Source organism: Mesoplodon densirostris, chromosome 14, assembly GCF_025265405.1.
Source record: "Mesoplodon densirostris isolate mMesDen1 chromosome 14, mMesDen1 primary haplotype, whole genome shotgun sequence".
Taxonomy (NCBI): Eukaryota; Metazoa; Chordata; class Mammalia; order Artiodactyla; family Ziphiidae; genus Mesoplodon; species Mesoplodon densirostris.
Genome location: NC_082674.1, coordinates 23473202 through 23493468, shown reverse-complemented (window position 1 = coordinate 23493468; position 20267 = coordinate 23473202). Strand labels below are relative to the sequence as shown.

General features: G+C 46.2%; 1 protein-coding gene across 1 annotated transcript in view; it reads left to right on the top strand.

Moving 5' to 3' along the window:
- The window catches only part of ALK (ALK receptor tyrosine kinase), a 714184-nt gene that overhangs the window by 600185 nt on the left and 93732 nt on the right, over positions 1–20267 (top strand). The window contains exon 10 of the mRNA XM_060116934.1: positions 17465–17634. Coding sequence (XP_059972917.1) covers positions 17465–17634 — 170 coding nt within the window. The remainder of the gene's footprint in view (positions 1–17464; positions 17635–20267) is intronic.

Below are 20267 nucleotides of genomic sequence, written 5' to 3'. Positions count from 1 at the left end.
ACTCGAATCCTAAATGCAGAAGGCAGGAAGTTGATTTCCATCTCTCAGGCAGGCTGAATGTCAGCGACAGGGAAACGGATGTTGCATTGCTGTATGAGACTGTGTGAGGTTAACCCCCCAGCCCTAAAGAGGCCTCCGATGGCCGTGGGGCCCTAGTGTAGGAAGGTGGACACCGGATAGAGCCGGGGTGAAGGTCTCTGATGAGGGGCAGGCCCACGGGAACAGGCGGCTGGCTGAGCTGAGCTCCAGGCTGACACCCACCACTGAGCATCTTCTCTAAACCCTAACAGTCCTGGTCCATGGCCTCCAGGGAGTTGAAGTAATTGAAGAATAGCTCAAAATACTCCAAGAAACCCCCACAATCATCAGTGGATTCCATAGGGGAATTGGTGTCGCCTTCTATGCCTTTCCTTGAAAATCTAGCTGTAAGCAAACTAGTAGGCCTAGGTTTCTCCAGCTGCAGTCACTTGGAAAACATGACAAATGCAGATTCTTGGGACCCACCCCAGACTTCCTGAATGACATAAGTGACAGGGGCCCGGGGATCTGCATTTTCAAACCCCACACTTGGTGATTTGGATGCACACTGAAACTTAAGAGTGACTGGCCATAGGCGCCCTTGCCAGTTGTGACCGAAATTCATTCTGAGCCCGTGCTGAGAGTTATCCCCCATTACCTGGGACTCCAAAGAGTGTGGTGTAATTAGCCTTTTATTTTTATTTATTTATTTTTTTATTATTATTATTTTTTTGTGGTACGCGGGCCTCTCACTGTTGTGGCCTCTCCCGTTGCGGAGCACAGGCTCCGGATGCACAGGCTCAGCGGCCATGGCTCACGGGCCCAGCCGCTCCACGGCATGTGGGATCTTCCCGGACCGGGGCACGAACCCATATCCCCTGCATCGGCAGGTGGACTCTCAACCACTGCGCCACCAGGGAAGCCCGTAATTTGCCTTTTAGAAAGATGAGTCAGAGAAGGGGGCAGAAATGACGGGGCGGGGGACAGACGTGGTGGAGACAGAAGGGGCTGGGAGAGCACCTCTCAGAGCCCGCGTGGAGCCGGGTCAGGTGCCCACCGACGACGGAGACAGAGCCAGGGTGTGTCTTTGTGCCAACCAGCTTCCAGAGCACTCAGAAGCCTTCCAGCCCCGGCCTCCTCCCTCCAGACCCCTGCAGCACTGCAGCCAGCCGCCTCTCTCCACCGTCTGCTCTAGGTGCACACACTGCATCCACCCCGGCTTGCATGCTTGCACGAGGGGCTTGAATATTTAAAGACTTCCGCCCAGCCCTGCCCCGCCCACCTACCACCAGCTCTTCCCTGCGGGAAAGTGAGGCGCCACTTACGATATATTCCAATTTAATTTTATTTTTATTTTTATTTTTATTTTGCTGAGCTCCAGTTCAAATAATTAAAGTTGCCACTGGGGAGGGGAGCCTCACGGTGGCTTTCCTGCGCTCGTTGCTGTCAGAACTGCTCGCCTCCGCTGTGGCTGGGAGACACACTGGGATGTGTCTAGCGTTGCAGCTGCTGGTAATAAAAAGGACCGGAGAGTGGCAGGGGCCGTCTCCGCCCCTCCCCTACCTTTCACACATCCTAGAAGCCTGAATGTCTCAACAAGCCCGGTGTGGCTTGAAGTTCTATTTTATTTGAATAGCCTGCCTGTGACTAGAATAGTTTATACCATGTTCTCAGGACAGAACGAGGCTGGGTGGGGGATGGGCTTCCCTCAATCTCCTCCCCCCTCCAAAACATGGAAGTAGTTTTTCATCTATGAGCTGCAGGAATGAAAGGGACACAGGAAGCGGCACGTGAGCCACTTAATTTGTGGTGACGGCCTACGGCAGGCCAGTTCCTGGCCACTGGTCTTCTGATCTTGCCAAAGCTGCAACCGCCTCTGAGCTCTCCCTGCACACGTGTGTGAACACGCAGGCACATGCACGCTAGGGCTGGCGCACAGCCGGTCCTTTCTACTCCTGGCATCAGCCCTGTAGTGATAAAAGCTTTCATTAGCGGCTAGGAGCTGCTGAGATGGGAGCAGAAGGCGACCAGAGGGCCTCCTCCATGTCAGCATAGGCTATCTGGCCTGCAGGGAAGGAGACCTTGGCTCCGTGTCATTAAAACCAGCAAATGTGGCCAGAGGAACCTGGGAGAGGGGGCTGGCATCTGGAATTGCCTTCTGCCACCTGTTAAGTTCTGCTCAAAGGCCCGCTGAGAAGGAGCCCGCTACGCAGGCAGGGCCCCCAAGGCTGGAGACGAGGGAGTTTTTCAGCGAATTGCACTCTGGTTGATTTTGTAAGGCTTTCCAGGCTGCTGGTGACCATTACTGGACAGGGCCCATCCTTTCCCAGGGATTTGGCTGGTGGGGCATTCTCCAGCATCTCGGTGTAACCCACAGTGAGTGTCATGGCTGTGTTGATGGGGCTTGGTCAGGCTGGCCTCACTGCCTCCCCATGGGCAGACAAACAGGACTTCCAGATAGGAAGAAGACAGGAACTTCGTGACTCCTGTGTTTTAACAGTTTATTAAATTCAATAGCAAAATCCCCCTTGGAAAGGCAAAAAAAGGAGAATAAGAGTAATAATAATTCCTCTAGGATGGCTTGAGGTAGAAAAAAATGCAAAACCTGAATGGCTCTTCCTTTGTCAGCCCCACCAAACCCTCAACAAGCAGGAGCTAAAGACGCTAAGAATATTCTATGCAGCTCACTTTCTGGAGTAGATCCTAGGTGTCAGGGGCTGCCCTACCCGTGATCTGGGTCAGGGTTCATGCAGGGCTGCCCAGGGGATGGAGCATTCCATCTGTTCAGGACAGGAAAGAAATGTACCCAGAGATGCACAGCCAGTACATACAAAATCAGGATCAAACTCAGGCCTTATGACTTCAAGCCTCGCGCTCCTTCTGTCACATCGCCCTGCCCCCTGCAATGGTGGTACCTTCTCAGTTTCTGGGGAGTTGATGTGGGCCTCAGAAGCATCCCTGAGGACTGGCATGGCTCTCACCTAACCCAGAGCCCTCACCCTACCTCACCATAGATTCCTCATCTCCAGAGGCAGGAAGGGAATTCATACCATTTTGTAGCAGACTAATTACCCACTTTGCCTGTCCTCAAGCTGGAACTAGTTGCTGGGTCTAATTCCTGAGCAACCAAGGGGACACTGCCACTCACCTGTGGGACTCAAATGTTATTTGTGCCTTGTAGGTGCCTTGTTCTCAGCCCCATGTGCTCTCACTTATTTTAGCAAATCAGGAAGGAGAAGCTACCCCAGGAGGCCTCATGAGCTTGATCCTGATTAAGCCTGCCATTTCCTGGATTTATTCCACATTCTGCCTAGAACATGGGCCCACCTGGGGAAAAGGAAACTTCAGCCTTCCCTTCTCCCTACTTAGCGTCCTCCCCTGTGTCTCAGCTGAGTGCTGACTGGTAGAAGAGCAAGCAGTTTCTTCCAGAGTCCACCTAGGACAGCCTCTGCCTTGTGTGGCCAAGCAATGGTGCACAAACACCTTGTGGTGGCTGCAGAAACCCTCTTTGTAAACAGTTAGGGCTCAATGCCAAGCTAGGGGGGATTCTGGGGCAACACCATCCCTAGCTCCCCTCCCACGAGCCTGAGCACCTTCGCACGGTGTTTGAGGTCTGGATATCCAACTCCCATCTCATCTAATGCTGTGACATCCACTGCAGTGACAGAATGCTCACCGACTCACGGGCAAGTCCCGCTCATCTTCGGACAGCTCCAGGCTTCAGTCTCTGCTTAAATCAAGAGCAAATCCAGCTAGACTTGCCAGGGCTTGTTTTTGCACCCTCTACTCTCTGCACCCCTCCTCTTCCCGCTTCAAGGAGCCTTGAAGAAGCAGGGATAGAACTCCATGCTTCCTGTGCGACATCCGGCTGGGTTGTCCATCTCTGTCCAGGACGTCATGGTGGGCCCAGCAGGAAACACAGGGCCCCTCTGGCTCCCATGCGGTGATGCTGACATCTGAAGCAAGTCAGGGCAGCGCGGTGGCCCCAGGCAGCTGCCTCCCCCCACCCCATGGCCCGAGAGTTGTGACACTCCCATGTCCAGAGGAATCCAGCTGGTCATTCGGGGTCAGGACAAAAGGAGCATCACCAAGGCAGTGTGACGTGATAGGAGAAGCAGCACCTTGAGGTCATGCAGACCTTGGTGGAATGCTGCCACTTTCTAGCAGGGTGACCTTGTGCAAATCACCTCACTCTTCTCAGCTTCAGTATCCTCTGCAGGGCTGTTGGGAGAAACAAGTAGCCAAGGTAAAAGAGTGCCCGGCCCGGATCTGGACACATAGTAGATGCTTAATAAGTATGGTTTCTGCTCCTCCACTGTTGCTATTACTATTATTACTTTTTTTTTTTTTTTTTTTTTTTTTTTTTGCGGTGCGCAGGCCTCTCACTGCTGTGGCCTCTCCCCTTGCGAGGCACAGGCTCCGGACGCGCAGGCTCAGCGACCACGGCTCACGGGCCCAGCCGCTCCGCGGCATGTGGGATCCTCCCGGACCGGGGCACGAACCCGTGTCCCCTGCATCGGCAGGCGGACTCTCAACCACTGCGCCACCAGGGAAGCCCTACTATTATTACTTTTGTGATGAGTCCAAGATCAAACGCCAGAGCCTGCCCTATCATGAATCTGGAGAATTTGGTCAGGGGTGGCACCCTCAGGACGAGATACATGGCAGCTGCCAAAATGGGACCAGAAAGGCAGCGTTGAACTTGGCTGGGTTGGATGGGCACACAGATGCCTGGTGGGAGGACTGAGGAAGGGAGGGGCACAGAAGGTCCTCACTCAGGTGATGAGCCAGCGAGTATTCGTTTCAAACACACCAGGTGACTGGCCGTGCAGGAGACAGACCGCAGGAATCTGGGATCTTTTTAGTGTTTATTCAGCAGAAAAGTTAAGAACACTTACTTTCAGTAGGACAGGTCCTGGTCTCCAAGTTACTTATGAATCACTTGGTTATGTTACATTAAAAAGCAAGCCGGGGCTTCCCTGGTGGCGCAGTGGTTGAGAGTCCGCCCGCTGATGCAGGGGACATGGGTTCGTGCCCCGGCCCGGGAAGACTCCACATGCCGCGGAGCGCCTGGGCCTGTGAGCCATGGCCGCTGAGCCTGCACGTCCGGAGGCTGTGCTCTGCAATGGGAGAGGCCACAACAGTGAGAGGCCCGCGTACCGCAAAAAAAAAAAAAAACAAAAAAAAAAAAACAAAAAAGCAAGCCAAAATTCTTAACTAGAGTCCTCAAACACCCTAAATCTTTGTACTCCTAGGAGAAAGAAACCTTCCCTTAGTCTGGGGCTAAGGGAGGGACCCTTAATAACTGTAAAGTTATTACTGGGCTAAAGGAGTACAGTAGCCCCCACTTATCAATGGAGGATATGTTCCAAGACCCCCAGTGGATGCCTGAAACCACCGATAGTGCCAAAGCCCATATATACTATGTTTTATCCTATACTGACAGGTGGGTAGTGTATACAGCATGGATACACTGGCCAAAAGGATGATTCATGTCCCAGGCGAGACACAGCGGGTCAGCAGGAGATTTCATCATTTTGTTCTGCTACTCAGAACGGTGCAGAATTTAAAAGTTATGAACTGTTTACTTCTGGAATTTTCCGTTTAATATTTTTGGACTGCAGTTGACCTTAGGTAACTGAAACTACAGAAAGGGAAACCGCTGATTAAGGGGTCTACTATATTTTTAAAATAGTGATCCCCTCCTGTGTGTCTGGCCCTGTGCTAAGCATCTCACTTGCATTATCTTATTAACAAAACAGACTTGTGAGGAATTGTTACCCCCATTTACTGATGCAGAATCTGGGGCTTCAAAAGCTTAAGTAACTTACTAGTCACCCTTGCTAGTGAAAGGCAGAACCAGGATTCAAAACAGGTCTGTCCAACTCCACAGCCAATCCTGCAAACACTCTAAGGTCACTGGACTAGACTTAGGTCACTCAAGTCAGTCAGTCTCCCTAATTGGGAATAAAAATGCCTGTGTTACTTGCTCGAGGATCAGATGAAAATAGGAAAACTTTTTGTAATCTCTACAATGTTTTATGAATGCAGAAATTATTATTATCCCTCTTCTTACTCTGCATAGGCATGAAGAAGCCACTGCTGACATAAATTCAGATGTGAAATGTTCTTATTTCTCCTCTGGGCCAATTAGCAACATGCAGACAGCTTGGGAGCATTATTCTGCACAGTTCCTAGTATTAGCACCAGGGGGATGTGCCCAATGAACCTGCTTCATCATAATTAATTAATTAATTGTGCAGCTTCTCAATCGTGAGTATAACCTTGATCCAGGATAAGCGCAAACAAGGAGACTCCTCATCGATTCTCAAGGGTCCAACAAATATGGCCCTACTGAGATTTGGAGTCAAAATAATTCTTAGTACCTAGAGCTGGGAAGCCACTGGAACCTAGCATTCTGTCACCACTTACTGTAATGTGGTTGATGCTTCCAGAACACATGCTAATGGGCTAAAGTAATCAACAGCCATTGTAATTAGAGTCAGACATAATTAATTTAATACCTTTGAGTCATTCAAACTTAATACCTCAGCCATTACATGATGAAACTGAGGCATAGAAGAGTTACTGTCAAGGCTCATGGGTGTGAATAAAGTCCTCCTGGGCACTTGGCAGAGATTTGGGTCCGATTCCACGTCCACCTGTTCATCATACACCATTGTGGCTCCCACTAGTCCCCCTAGTGTTGATCATTATAACACATTCATGTGGTCCACATGCACGGGCCAACCTGTTGAAAGCACACTCTCCCCAGCTGTCAGCGAATAAACACTCCCCAGGTAGCTTTGCGACTTGCAGATACTCTCGTGCCTGGAGTCCATTCTCTTTCTGATGGCTGTTCATGAAGGTTGTAGGAATTTCATTTCACAGAGTCAGTCAATTCTGTTCCCCAGCTAAAGGATTTCAAAGCTATTTCTCAGCATCATCTCTATCACCTACAGAGAAACTGAGCCACAGAGGAGGTTGTTTGCCCAAGATCACCTCATCACAATGTAACTCAAAAGAAAATATTGTTTTCTTCCCACAAGACTGGAAAGATAATTCTATAGGGAACCTGGAATATAAAACACTGGACTGAAATTTTTAATACAGCATCCTTCATCCTGTCCTATTCTGCTTTTTGTGAGCTGTTTATCTCTGACGTCGTTCCCTGCCTGCTTTTTCCAATACAGGAAGAAGGAACTAACATTGATAAATGTATTTGAAAAGCTGGGCGCTGGGTTCACATAATCCTATTAAAGTCTCCTAGTGACTCTATAAGGAGAGTACGGTTGGCCCCATTTCACAGATGAAGACTGAGGCCCTGAGATATTATGTCATAAAGACAGAAATGTTCTTTCTGATTCCAGAGCCACAATATGACCCCACCTCATTCCCCCAGAAGCTCCCACCTTCCCTTGGTCTTCCTTGCAAAGCCCACAGTTCAGGCCAGAGAATCTGGTTCTCCCCAAAGCAGTGAAAAGATGGCACTCTCTTCTCCCACTTTCCAATGATATCAGAATCCTCCCTTGATGCCTTTTTTAATGCAGCGTTTATTGTTTTTTCATTTACAAAAATGCTCTGCATTCATTGTAGAACATTAGGAAAAACTAAAGAAGAAAATTGAAATTGCCCACAGTCTTACCCTCCAAAGATAACCCCTGTTACCATGTTTGTAAATTTCTTTCCAGGCAGATAAATGTAGATTTGAGCAGAGAGATAGATAAAGGGTTTATACAAATTTGGTATCATACCGTATAAGCATTTTGTGTCTTCTTCATTACTTAATATTGTATTTTCCTAGATCAATATCATTCTTCATAAATATGATTTTACCCTAAATTTATTCATTTTGTTCTAGTTATCAAAAGTAATAGATGTTCATTGTAAAAAATTTAAAAAAGAAAGAAAATACCAAAGAAGGAAAAAAATACCCATAGCTTCGTAACTTCACCAGCCAGGGATCCCATGGTTAGTATTTTTGTATATAATCTTCATTGCTTTCCTTGCTGTGTTTTTGAAAAGGGGGCATGTGGATGTCCCTGGCTGGTGTTCTGTGGCTTCAGTGTGATGCCTGAGAAAGAAGGAAAGACATGGGGTGCTGTTTTCAGAAAGGATCTCAATCTTTTAAGTCTCTTACATGGCCAGGAATCCTTAAGCCTCCGTAATTGCAAGTATTTCCCAGCATATTTTATTTGCTTGTTATCAGAAATCCGCATCTGGCCTGCTTCTTGCTGAGTTGGGTTGGTTTTTCATTAGGCTATTTATAGCTAGAGAGTTGGTGTTTATTTTTTCTGGGTGAATTAGAAGATGGTGTACGAAACACTGGGTTTTGCAGTGAATCAGTACTCTCAGTTAAAATTAATAAGACCACACTGAAACCAAGGACCTCTTAAAATTACAAATCCAACCAAGGGAGAAAGGGGGGTGGTGGGAGGAATTGGGAGATTGGGATTGACATATACACACTATTGATACTATGTATAAAATAGATAACTAATGAGAACATACTGTATAGCACAGGGAACTCTACTTAATGCACTGTGGTGACCTAAATGGGAAGGAAATCCAAAAAAAGAGGGGATATACATATATGTATAGCTGATTCATTTTGCTGTACAGTAGAAACTAACACAACATTGTAAAGCAGCTATACTCCCAAAAAATTAATTAAAAAAATAAAATTACAAGTTCACACCCAGAATTAACAGCCCTGTTGCATCTTAGATTGGGAAGAAGCTTTAACCTCCATTCAAAGCTTGGATGTCCTTGATGACATCCCCAATCCTGGCCATCCAGTGAGTGCTGGGTGACCCATAGTGTGGGGAATATCGAAGGAGTACCCACCCCACCACCACAAACAAGCTCATTTCTGAGCATCTCAGTCTGTTAAAGAGTGTTTTCTTCTGTTTAAGTGAAATACCCACTAGAACATCCATTCTTGGTTTTGTCTCTACTGCTAGAATACATGCAGCCCTTCAGAAATTCAAAGAAACGTAGCACCTCCCCCTCATAGCATTTCCTATATTTGGGGGTGCTGCATGCTAATAGACATTTGATACCATTGAGTCTCTTTTGTCCAACTTCAGCCTAAATTCCATACTGATATATATTTTTAATTGGTTCAAGAGAAACTTATGAAGTTGCCACGAGGTATGCATAGCAAACAGGGGGCATATTCTAGACATGAAATTGCAGTCATTACCTCTGGAGGAGGAAAGGGCCATGAGAGAAATAATAGCATTAGGCCTAGCCACAAGGCTGCTCCTGCTTTACATACAGAACTTTAATTAATAAAATGACAAACACTGGTAGCACATAATTGGAAAGTCTATTGGGCCCCACCAAGAGGGAGGGAAAAATGGCCCAGAAAGGACGGGCTGGAGCCAGAAAATACAATTGCTGGTGGTGTGCTCCTGGCGTTGTTTCTCTTCACTTGTCTCATTTGTTGTCTGCATGTAAAAGGGTTTATTAGTCAAAAGCTGTCACTTATAACCTATATCTATTAGAATGGGTCTAGAAAGGATCAAAAATTTTATCGTTACAGGTTCTGACAAGTGTTACTTCCCATAAATATTATGTAGGATTTGTATAAGATTTCCCATATTTGTGTGAATACATTTGAGATACACCACACACACACGCACACACACACACACACACATTTGTGACTATTAATTGTCTGGCAGAGGCAGAAACAAAGGTTGTAAATGGTTTAAAATGCACTATCTTGGTAATTCCCCCAATATGAAGATGCTTCTATGATAAGATCTTGTTAAAATATAAATTCTGATTCAGCAGGTCAAGGATAGGGCCTGAGACCCTGCACTTCTAACAAACTCCCAGTCATGCCAACACTGCTGGTCCACAGACCACACTTTGAGCAACGAGTATCTAGAAAACCTTCACCATACACACCCCAAAGATTTATGTATTACTGTAATATGTTACATGTGTATAGCTCTATAGATAACGGTAGAAGGAACATAGCACCTAGTATGGAATCCAGGTCTGCAGCATATGGGCTTAGTGACCATGCATGACATACTTAACCTCTCTAAGCCTTAGATTCCACATCCGAAAAATGGGTATGATAATATGTACAGGAAGGGATGTTGTGAGTGTAAAATGAGACAGCCTATGTACGAGTGCCTAGCATAGCTTTCTAATATTCAATAAGAAGTCAGTTAATGCAGGAATAAATTGCAGACGTAGAGAATGGACTTGAGGACATGGGGAGAGGAAGCGTAGGCTGGGACGAAGTGAGAGAGCAGCATGGACATATATACACTACCAAGTGTAAAATAGATAGCTAGTGGGAAGCAGCTGCACAGCACAGGGAGATCAGCTCGGTGCTTTGTGACCACCTAGAGAGGATGGGAGGGAGACGCAAGAGGGAGTGGATATGGGGATATATGTATACGTATAGCTGATTGACTTTGTTATACAGCAGAAACTAACACACCATTGTAAAGCAATTATACCCAATAAAGATGTTAAAAAAAAAGTCAATTAATGAAGCGCTTTATCCTGTAGGTCACCAGATAGAAACTGGTCTCATTAAGATCAAATTCCAAGAGTGTTTTTTGCCTACTCTAGGTATCTGAACTTGACTGTCAAGATCAAACCAGGTCTACCTGATTTGAGTATCCATATATAATGATATCAAAAGGGTTATTTAACCTAGGGCTATGTAAAGAAAATGGAAGATTTCAAAAAGGACTTCAGCCTTCAATCTGTTCACATATAGTTGCTCTATACACTTAGATACAAGTAATTAATAAGGGATATTCTGTAAGAATTGATATCCGTCCTCCAGTTCTTCTATTTAAGAAACTGTTGAGGACCTTATCCTGTAGGTCCAAGATGATAGTTCTGGTACTGTTTGCATCCTCAGATCATCCCTGCTCACCCTCAGCCCACAGCTCTCTCACTCTCAAGGTCATTCTCGGTCTTTGCCCAAGGATTGTGTGGCAGCCACATGAAGACCCTCTGCTGAGGACTGTGTCCTCCCACACTGCAGGAAAAACACTCCTTCTATACCTTGGTGATGGTGAGCACATCATAAGCCACTTTTTAGCTATTTAATAATTGCCTTTTACTCAAAGTCCAAGATGAAAATGGACCCCTCATCGAGAAGGCCAGGCTGCTTCCTGCACTAAGTAGCCCCATCTTCCCAGTGGTCTCAGCCTAGGCTGCACTTTAGAATCAGCTGGAGAGATTTGAAAAACTGTCAGTGCCCAGGACCTACCCAAGGCCAATTAAATCAGAATCTCTGGGGGGTGGAGCCCAGATGTGGGTTGTCCTGAAAGCTCCCCAGGTGATCCTAATCTGCAAAGCATGTTGAAAACCACAGGTTTAACCATTTCATTCACTACATGTGAGGTCTACTTTCACATTCTTTAGTTCACTCAATCTTTTTTTTTTTTTTTTTTTTGTGTGGTATGTGGGCCTCTCACTGCTGTGGCCTCTCCCGTTATGGAGCACAGGCTCTGGACGCATAGGCTCAGCGGCCATGGCTCATGGGCCCAGCCACTCCGCGGCATGTGGGATCTTCCTGGACCGGGGCACGAACCCGTGTCCCCTGCATCGGCAGGCGGACTCTCAACCACTGCGCCACCAGGGAAGCCCCACTCAATCTTTATAAGCACCTTTTAAGGCCAGCAGGGATGGTATGGTTATTATCACAAGTTTGTCTATGAGAAAATAGAGGTTCAGAAGGAGTAAGTGGTTGGCTTAAACTCATACAGTTAATTCTTTCTGGCCTTGGAGAACAAACTCCAAGTTATCCCACTGTCAACAGGCAAGGAAACAAGGATAGAGTGACAAGCCACCTGAGAATGAATGTTGATACAAAGAGCAGTTGCTTCTGGTGTGTTCTGGAAAGGCAGTGGGACGAGTGATAGAAGCAGAGGGGCAAGGCCCTAGAGGCTGCTCTCTACTTCCATGCTTCTCTGCAGATTTTGATGCAGTAGGTCTGGGGTCAGGCCAGAGATTCTGAATCTCTAACGAGTTCCCAGGCAACATGGATGACACCAGCCTGAAGAGCACTTCTTGAGTAGCAAAGCACTGACTGACTCTTAGAGGCAGAATCTGGAATCACTGGGAGTAAGTACAGGTGAGAAATGGTTAAGTGAAAGGCTTTAGGTTCTGCACTGCCTGTATCTTGAGAAAGAACAGCATCTGCCTGGTTACCTCATCTTACGAAACACTCAGTGGATGAAAAAAATAAATGGCCAAAAAGCATGCTTTGCTAGCTTCTCACTGGCTGCCAGCAGGCAATCTTATTCCAAACCTTTTGCATCCATTTCTAGAACTAGACTTTGCTGAAACTCAGACAGTGCACACCTTGGCTTGAGTTTGGCTATAGATATATGTTTTCTAAATAGGTGGTTATATTGTAAGATGAAAGTTAATTTTTAATTCTTCGATTTATTCATAGCACTAAACTGGATTAAGTGGCCATCTTGACCCAAATCCTGACTATCTTATGTCAAGTGTCTTGACTTGACTGTCTTATGTCTTCACTGTCAAGTGGCTCTGATTACTTTCCCTTTTGCTGTACTCAGCACAATTGCAGTTACTCATTTAAATTCAGACTTCCTGACTAGACAATAAGCCCTTTGAGGGCAGGGAAGATATGCATAATGTACAGCACAGAGAAGGTATGCAATAAATATTTGTTGAATGAATGGATGGTCATGTCTCTCAAGGACTGATACCAAGAGGGAACCCGGTAGACCTCTTCAGGAGCTAAGGATGCCATCCTAAGCACCATCCCTTGGCAGCCATCCCAGTTCTCTCCTGCCCAGGCTTATTGTCATAAAATATAGTGCAGGAAGATGGAGAAAGCTCAGCAGTCACTGGTCTATGGCCCCGTGTCTATTGTATAAGACAGGACTGTATCTCACCGACATGCTCATGCCACTAGCAGAATCTACTTCAAATGTAGTTTCCTAAGAGCAACTGAGAACTATACAGTTTGCCTACAGCCAGTTGGCTGCGAAGTGGGTAGACCCTCCTCACTTTCCTGAAACCTGACCCCTGGAATGCAGGCAAATGCTAAGGAGCTTCACAGGATGCAGAGCTGGTTTCTGTCCCTGAGAGGGGAACCTGGTAAAGAGGAGGGTCTTCTTGTATATGTATACATTTTCATTCCTTCTTACATTGATCAGCTCCTACCATGTGCCTACACTTGACAACTACTGTGAATTCAAGGTGAATAAGACAGTCTCTGCCTTGAAGCAACTTGTGGCCCAAGGGGGATGAGGGTAGGAGGGAAGACAAGGCAGCAGAGCTACACCCCATGACGGTCCCACCAGCCTCTGTTATAAGAGTTCAAACAAGGGGGATGTCATTTCTAAGACAGATTATAAGAAATGGCTCCATGAACAAAGAAAAACAATTTATTTTTTAAGTGACAAGAAGGAAAGAGGAGGTAGAAGAAATGGAGGGATCAAAAGCACAGAAGCAGAAAAATGCACGGCAGGTGCAAATCTGGCATGTAGACCTGTGGGGGGAATCTAGGAACCCACACTCATTTAGCCCCAGCCTGTGGACTCCTGGGTGAAAACTCTGGCAGTTCCCACAGCTTATCTGGTCACTCTAAGGTAATACAGACCTAAAGTCTCTTCAAAACCCAAAACACAGGCGTATTGAGAAATCAAAATTCCCATCCCGTCAAAACTTCATCTTGCTTAAAGTCAGGGCTTCCTCCTTTCCCCTCCCCCTACCACTCTTAGCCCTATTGCAGATTAGAAGTCTGGAATCGGGGAGAGGGTGATCATTGACCTCTTCTTCTTCATCCAACTCTCCTCCTCTTCTTGCTAACTTCTGACCCGTCAAGATCTTCAGTGCAGGGGAGGAGAAGAGGTAAGGAGAACAGGGAAGCTCTTACTTGGCCCAGACTGTTGTCGTGACCTGCGTTGGTATTCTCCAAATGTGACAAGTATTTAAGGCTTACTATTTCTCACAGGGGGCACTTCCGCGGTTGGTTTGGAGGTCTACCTTTTCCCCCAGTCCCTCCACTATGGCTGGGAATCTTTTGCCTTGACTAGGGCATATGTGTCTCCCATCCAGCTGGTCACTTACTGCTTACTCTGCCTTTGGGCATCTCAGGATACCTGCAGCTTCCTTCTGCTGAGTTCTATTTACCCCTCCAAGCAGCCCTTGCAGGCAAGATCTAAAATGACTGACATGGGCTCCTTTGTACACGGTCCCCTCTAGTGTAGTTTATGTGCAGCCCTCATGCATTTTTTTTTTGCCCCAGCAAACTCTGGGAGTGCAGGCCACCCAAAATTGTCACTTCTCCCTTGTTCTGCCATCAAAGCAGCTAACCACCCTCTTGTTCAGACTTTAGATTTTCCAGGTGAGAGATTGACAGTAATCCACTGTGCTCCCAAATTGCAGGGGTAAATATGGAGTACTTGATATGGTAGCACTAAAACCACTCTCTCCTGAGTTGGACTGAAAAGGGAGCCTTCTTCACAGGAAGGTGAAGTGAGCTGGAACTCATGATACACCAGAAGCACCTTCCCAAAACTCTCTCCTAGTAGTCAACCACCAACTTTTTTATATCCAAAGTCTGGTTGAGGGATTAAGAAATGTGTACCCTGTTTTCATCCACATCTCTTGAAAGCCCTGTATATCGCTATGCTGACAGACTTCCCATTGAAATGTAATATCTATTGCCTCAGGGCTTGAGCCAAAATTCCTTTTTAATATTTTGTTGCACTATGTATTATCTCATCGAATTGTCCCTATAACCTTGTAAGGTAGATAAAACACTTCCCTTCCTAGAGAATAGAGAACTGAGCTTCAAATTTACCAAAGTGGCAAGAACAAGTTTTGAATCCAGATCTCTCACACTTTAGAGCTCTTAGACCATCCTAGGAGGATACATGTGGCTCAGCAAAAGTACTTGATAAATATCCATTGAATGACTAGAAAGTTGATTTGTCTAGATTTTAGAGGAATGTGAATGGCTTGATATTAATTGATGGGGAGTGAGAAACTATTGCAGAGTCACAGATGGCAGTGATAAACAGGAAAATGTGACAGAGATATACAGAAGAACTTAGAAGGGAGAGAGAATGGATAGGGAGAGGCACTTTTGGAGGCTATGGAGAGAGTACAAAGAGCAAGTTACAGAGGACATGGTGAATGTTACTTTAGCGTAATGAGGATAGAAGCCAGATCGAAGGAACTTAAAGAGAGAATGGGCGACAAGGAAATAGAAGCAGTGGTTACGTACCAGTTATCCAAAATGTTAACATCTGAATGGAGGTACAGAAATAGGTTGCAAGCCACAGGAGCTAGCAGGATCAAATAAAAAATATTTTTCCAGGATAGGTGAAACCTGGTCTTGTTTGTAAATAGAGGAGCCAGAAAGTAGAGAGACTCCGAAGGTGCTGAAGAAAGGAAGAGCTGTTATTGAGAGCAAGGACGAGGGTAGCAGGGTGGAAAGAGAAGGGGTTAGAAGAAAGTGAAGGACACATCTTCCTATAAGACAGGAAAGGAAGAGAGAAGGTGGATAAATAGATAATTATGCTGTGGGGAAAAAAAGAGGTTGAAGGAGATTGCACCTGATACAGTAAATCTTTATCAGTGAAGTAGGAATCAAAATAATGGATCGGGAATTGGGGACCAGGAGGTGACAGCATCAGTAATTGAGGAAGAGTTTGAAACACCCATTGTGCTATGTGTGTTAAGAAATCAACTGTGGAAATCACCAGTGGATGAATAAGTACCGTGAACATGAACCATCCAGGACATTAAGGTCCAACAGTCCAAATCAGCAATAGTCTGTGGCCAGGGAGCAAAAGGAGAAAAAGCATGTAGCAAGCATTGTCCCAAGCTGGTCGCTGCAGGATAATGAGCTGAGGGCTGAGAGGGTTTAGTTAGCAAGCGTAGGATTAAAATTTCCAGTCATGGCATCCAGAGTGCTCAAGAAAGCCAAGTGGGACCAGTGAAAAAATTTAACAGATTTGTGAGATTATCCTGGGATGTGCCATGGAGACAAGTATTTGCTACACTGGATTTGGGAAAATGGGAAAGGTATAAGCGAAGAGGTTATATGGTTATATAGACCAGGCTTACCAGGCTCAGGGGTGGTCTTCTTAGTGAAGGGCTGGTATGCAACAGGGCCGGGAGTCTTCTGCTTCAGTGCCTCATGGTACGTAACCTCTTTGATCAAATCGTGAGTCAACCATGAGTTTAGAGACTAGGAGAAAAGCAGTAGTGATTTACAGAGAAGCATGACTTCAAACAATGGGAATCAGAGAAAAGGAGGGACCATAGCTGATGAAAACTCCAGGTTGCCATAGGGCATAATTTATCTTCCTTTCCATAATAGCCATTTTTATTACAGGATCTGAACAGGAATATTTAGGACAATGATATGCTGTAGTTGTCCTAAGTTTTAAATGTTTTTTATAGATTGTCTATCAAACATACAACCTCTATTATTTTAAATACAAAGACCAGAGACCTTGTTTATAGTATATACTGCCTCTGGGCATGACTGTACTTAAACTTTCTGAGATATCCCTTTCACATGTCTTAGGGTACAATGCCATAGAAACCTTTAATAAAGACACAATGAAAACATATAATTATATCTTGCTTTAGGCAAAGTGTGCACCCTCATTCTGAAAGATACCACATTAGGGCTTCCCTGGTGGCGCAGTGGTTGAGAGTCCACCAGCCGATGCAGGGGACATGGGTTCGTGCCCCGGTCCGGGAAGATCCCACATGCTACGGAGCAGCTAGGCCAGTGAGCCATGGCCACTGAGCCTGTGCACCCGGAGCCTGTGCTCCGCAATGGGAGAGGCCACAACGGTAAGAGGCCCGCATACTGCAAAAAAAAAAAAAAAAAAGATACCACATTAAAAGATCTTTATAGGTAGATTCTTATCTCACTTTTTGCCCACCAGTGGCCACAGGTATCAAGTCATAGGGTCTCCAGTTAGCTAAGACATGACATGGTACCATTCAAATAAAATTATTACACTCTTTGGGGAAGGAATAAAAATCAATGATACCTAAATCGCTAAAAGAAATTGAATCACAGAATCACTTGCCCAAGGTCACAAAGTGAATTGGGGCCACAGACAATCATCTTTGGGTCCTCTTTAGGAAGTTCATTTAATACCCTATTGATCTCGATATACCCTTAGAGGCAGAATCTTGTGAAGTTTAGGATGATGACATCAACCTGAACAAAGTTCCAAAATTGCCCATCAGTTTCCCCCTCCCAGCTCCTTGAACCTCGGTGAAAGCCACTTTGGGAGACAGCGAGCGAGATCAGGCTGTGGGTGACCAGCTCTCCTCACGGGGAAGACCTTGGCTGAGTCTCCAGCAAAATCCTTGAGAATTCCAGGGAGGTGAGCTACCGTCTCCTTTCAACAGTAACACCTAGTCCTTCTGGCTCTTCTCTCCCTCGCAGCTCCGAATGTCCTGGCTCATCCGTGGAGTGTTGCAGGGAAACGTCTCCTTGGTGCTGGTGGAGAACAAAACCGGGAAGGAACAAAGCAGAATGATCTGGCACGTTGCCACCACGGAAGGCTTGAGCCTGTGGCAGTGGACGGCGCTGCCTCTCCTTGATGTGGCCGACAGGTAGGCCTTTACCCAGCCCCATCAATCCCTTTTCCTCTATCAGCCAAAATGCAGAGGGGGGCCTTGTCTTCCCTCCCCCTATTCCTTCTACCCAAGACACACATCCAGATATGCACAGACACGTGCACACACAAACGTGCACACACACACTTCCTGCAGGCTTACAGGAAGCACTGAGTTTCTCTGAGGGATTTCCATGCTAATGAGATGAGTATCTCTCACACCTCTGGCCTGGCCTGATTGGCTGCCTCCAGTATCTGTAGGAAAAAGTAAAACCGAACAACTCATATGACCCCCCAAAGAATAATCAGGTTTTATATGTACATGGCATTTTCTCTTAATTAATGGATTTTGCCGTACTTTTCCATCTGACATGCTATTTATTCCTTATTAACAATAAGAAAACCTGTGACATAGGTAGGACAGACCTTATATATCCTCATTCCTGCCCTTTTACAGGGTTCTTCTTCCCTGAGAACCAAAGAGGTGAAGCACCAGCAAGTTGGCATTGGAGTGAGGACTGGTGCTCTGGCCAATCCCAGTCCAGTGCTCTGTGGAGCCTGGTCCCCAAAGCAGGTGGATGAGAAATTCTTCAGTAAACAGGGGAGTGCTTCTACCAAAGGCCCTGATTCCTAGTTAGATTCTAGGACTAATGTCCTCTGTAACCTTGAACTTCTCTGGACCTCAGTTTCCTCATCTTTAAACTGAGAGGGTTGGACTAGAGGATCATTAACTCCGCGTGGCTCAGAAATGGAGCAGTAGCTTCTCTGCTCAGCTGCCACTTGTCTCCCCAGGATGGCACCAGTCTGCCACCTGCAGTCGGCCTGGAGCAAGCAGTGCCTGACCAGCACAGTTGCTAATGTGATGCTCCGCTGTGTCACACTGAACTCTCGACCGTTGGTGCTGGTCTGTTCCAGACCAAAAAGTGACGGGGAGGGAGGGACTCATTTATATAAATGGGACAGAAAAATGGATCTGGAAGGGATCTTTAAGCCGTCCTTAATAGGCTAAATGTCAAACCCTACGATCCAGAGCAGCCTCTGCTTTTGACTCCCCAATACATTCAAATTGCTGTTCTAGTGGATCCTTTGAAAAATGAGGGCAAAGAGCTTAAGGCAAAGTGGAGGGTGATGCCCGTTGACACACAGCTTTGTAAATATATAGCTGGGTCTCAAACTCTTCACCCAGATTTCAGAGTCTCCTATTTCCAAGAGCTCATAACTCAAGCTGTGCTGTCATAAGATGATGCCATCAACCTCTGAGCAGCAGCTTCCCGCTCCTTCAGATGTATGTGGGTTAAAGATCAAAGCACTTGGACATCCCAGGGCTCAGTGCTGCCCCCAGGACAAATGGATTTAATTAAAATGGAGGAAGGGGTAGTGTGGGCGCCCTCACCATAGACTAGTCTTTTGTCCTTCGGGATTGCAGGGGCTTGTGTGCAGGGGATGGGGAACAGGCGGGTAATGCCAGAGTCCTCCCTCCTGGGAAATGCTAAATTAATTCAGATGAATCAAAAGGTTTTTTTCTCCTCAATCCAGCAAGTCCTCTCTCTTTCATAGCCACTCCAGGGGATTTGAGGCAAGTAAGATGTTGATTTTGTTCACTCCCATCGGCTAGAGTTTTGTTTGAAGGAGACTTTGTTCTCAGCCTCCCTCCTTCCTGTTAAAGGCTGTTTACCAGACTGACATTTCCAATATTGATACTGAGACCAAACCATCCTGTGGGGATTCAGACAAAGGCCAGCTTGGTTGAATGATGCCTCGTGACCTAATAAACGTGCAGTTACACAAGTGGCCCCATTCACCAGGTGCCTGCCCACCACTGACATGCTCTGATGTGGGATGCCGCCCTCCCCACTCCGTGGAACTAGAGATGATACAGGAGGCATCAAGACCCAGAGGCAAATGGAACTGCAAGAGAATGAGGCGGAGCAGCTTTCACTTGCTAAAATCCAACTAGACTGTAGATGTGACTGCCCCATAAAACTAAAGTAGAACTGTGGACGACAGAGCACAGGCTTCAGAGTCAGAGGGTCCCAAGTTTAAACACTGGCTCAGCCGCTTACTAGTTGTGTGACCTCGGCCAATTGCTGAACCTCTTTGGGCCTTGGCACCTACATCTGAAAAATGAGTATAATATCAGTACAATTTTACAGGATTATTACAAAACTAAATAAAGTAACTGTCAAAAGCATCTATGTGTAGTACATGTCAGTGAAGTTTATTTCCCACACCCTGCATCATCATCCCTTAGTTTTGTGGCCTCAGATAATTTATTGAATACGTGGCACAAATCACAACCGCTGATCTTCCAAGTCAAGTCATATTCTATTATTTTTTAAATGTTTTTATTTTATTTATTTATTTTTGGCTGCATTGGGTCTTCTTTGCGTTGCGTGGGCTTATTGCAGTGGCTTCTGTTGTTGTGGAGCACAGGCTCTAGACGTGTGGGCTTCAGTAGTTGTGGCGCGCAGACTCAGTAGTTGTGGCTCACGGGCTTAGATGCTCCGTGGCTTGTGGGATCTTCCAGGACCAGGGATTGAACCCATGTCCCCTGCATCAGCAGGCAGATTCTTAACCACTGCACCACCAGGGAAGTCCCAAGCCATATTCTATTAAACAAAGATAATAAAG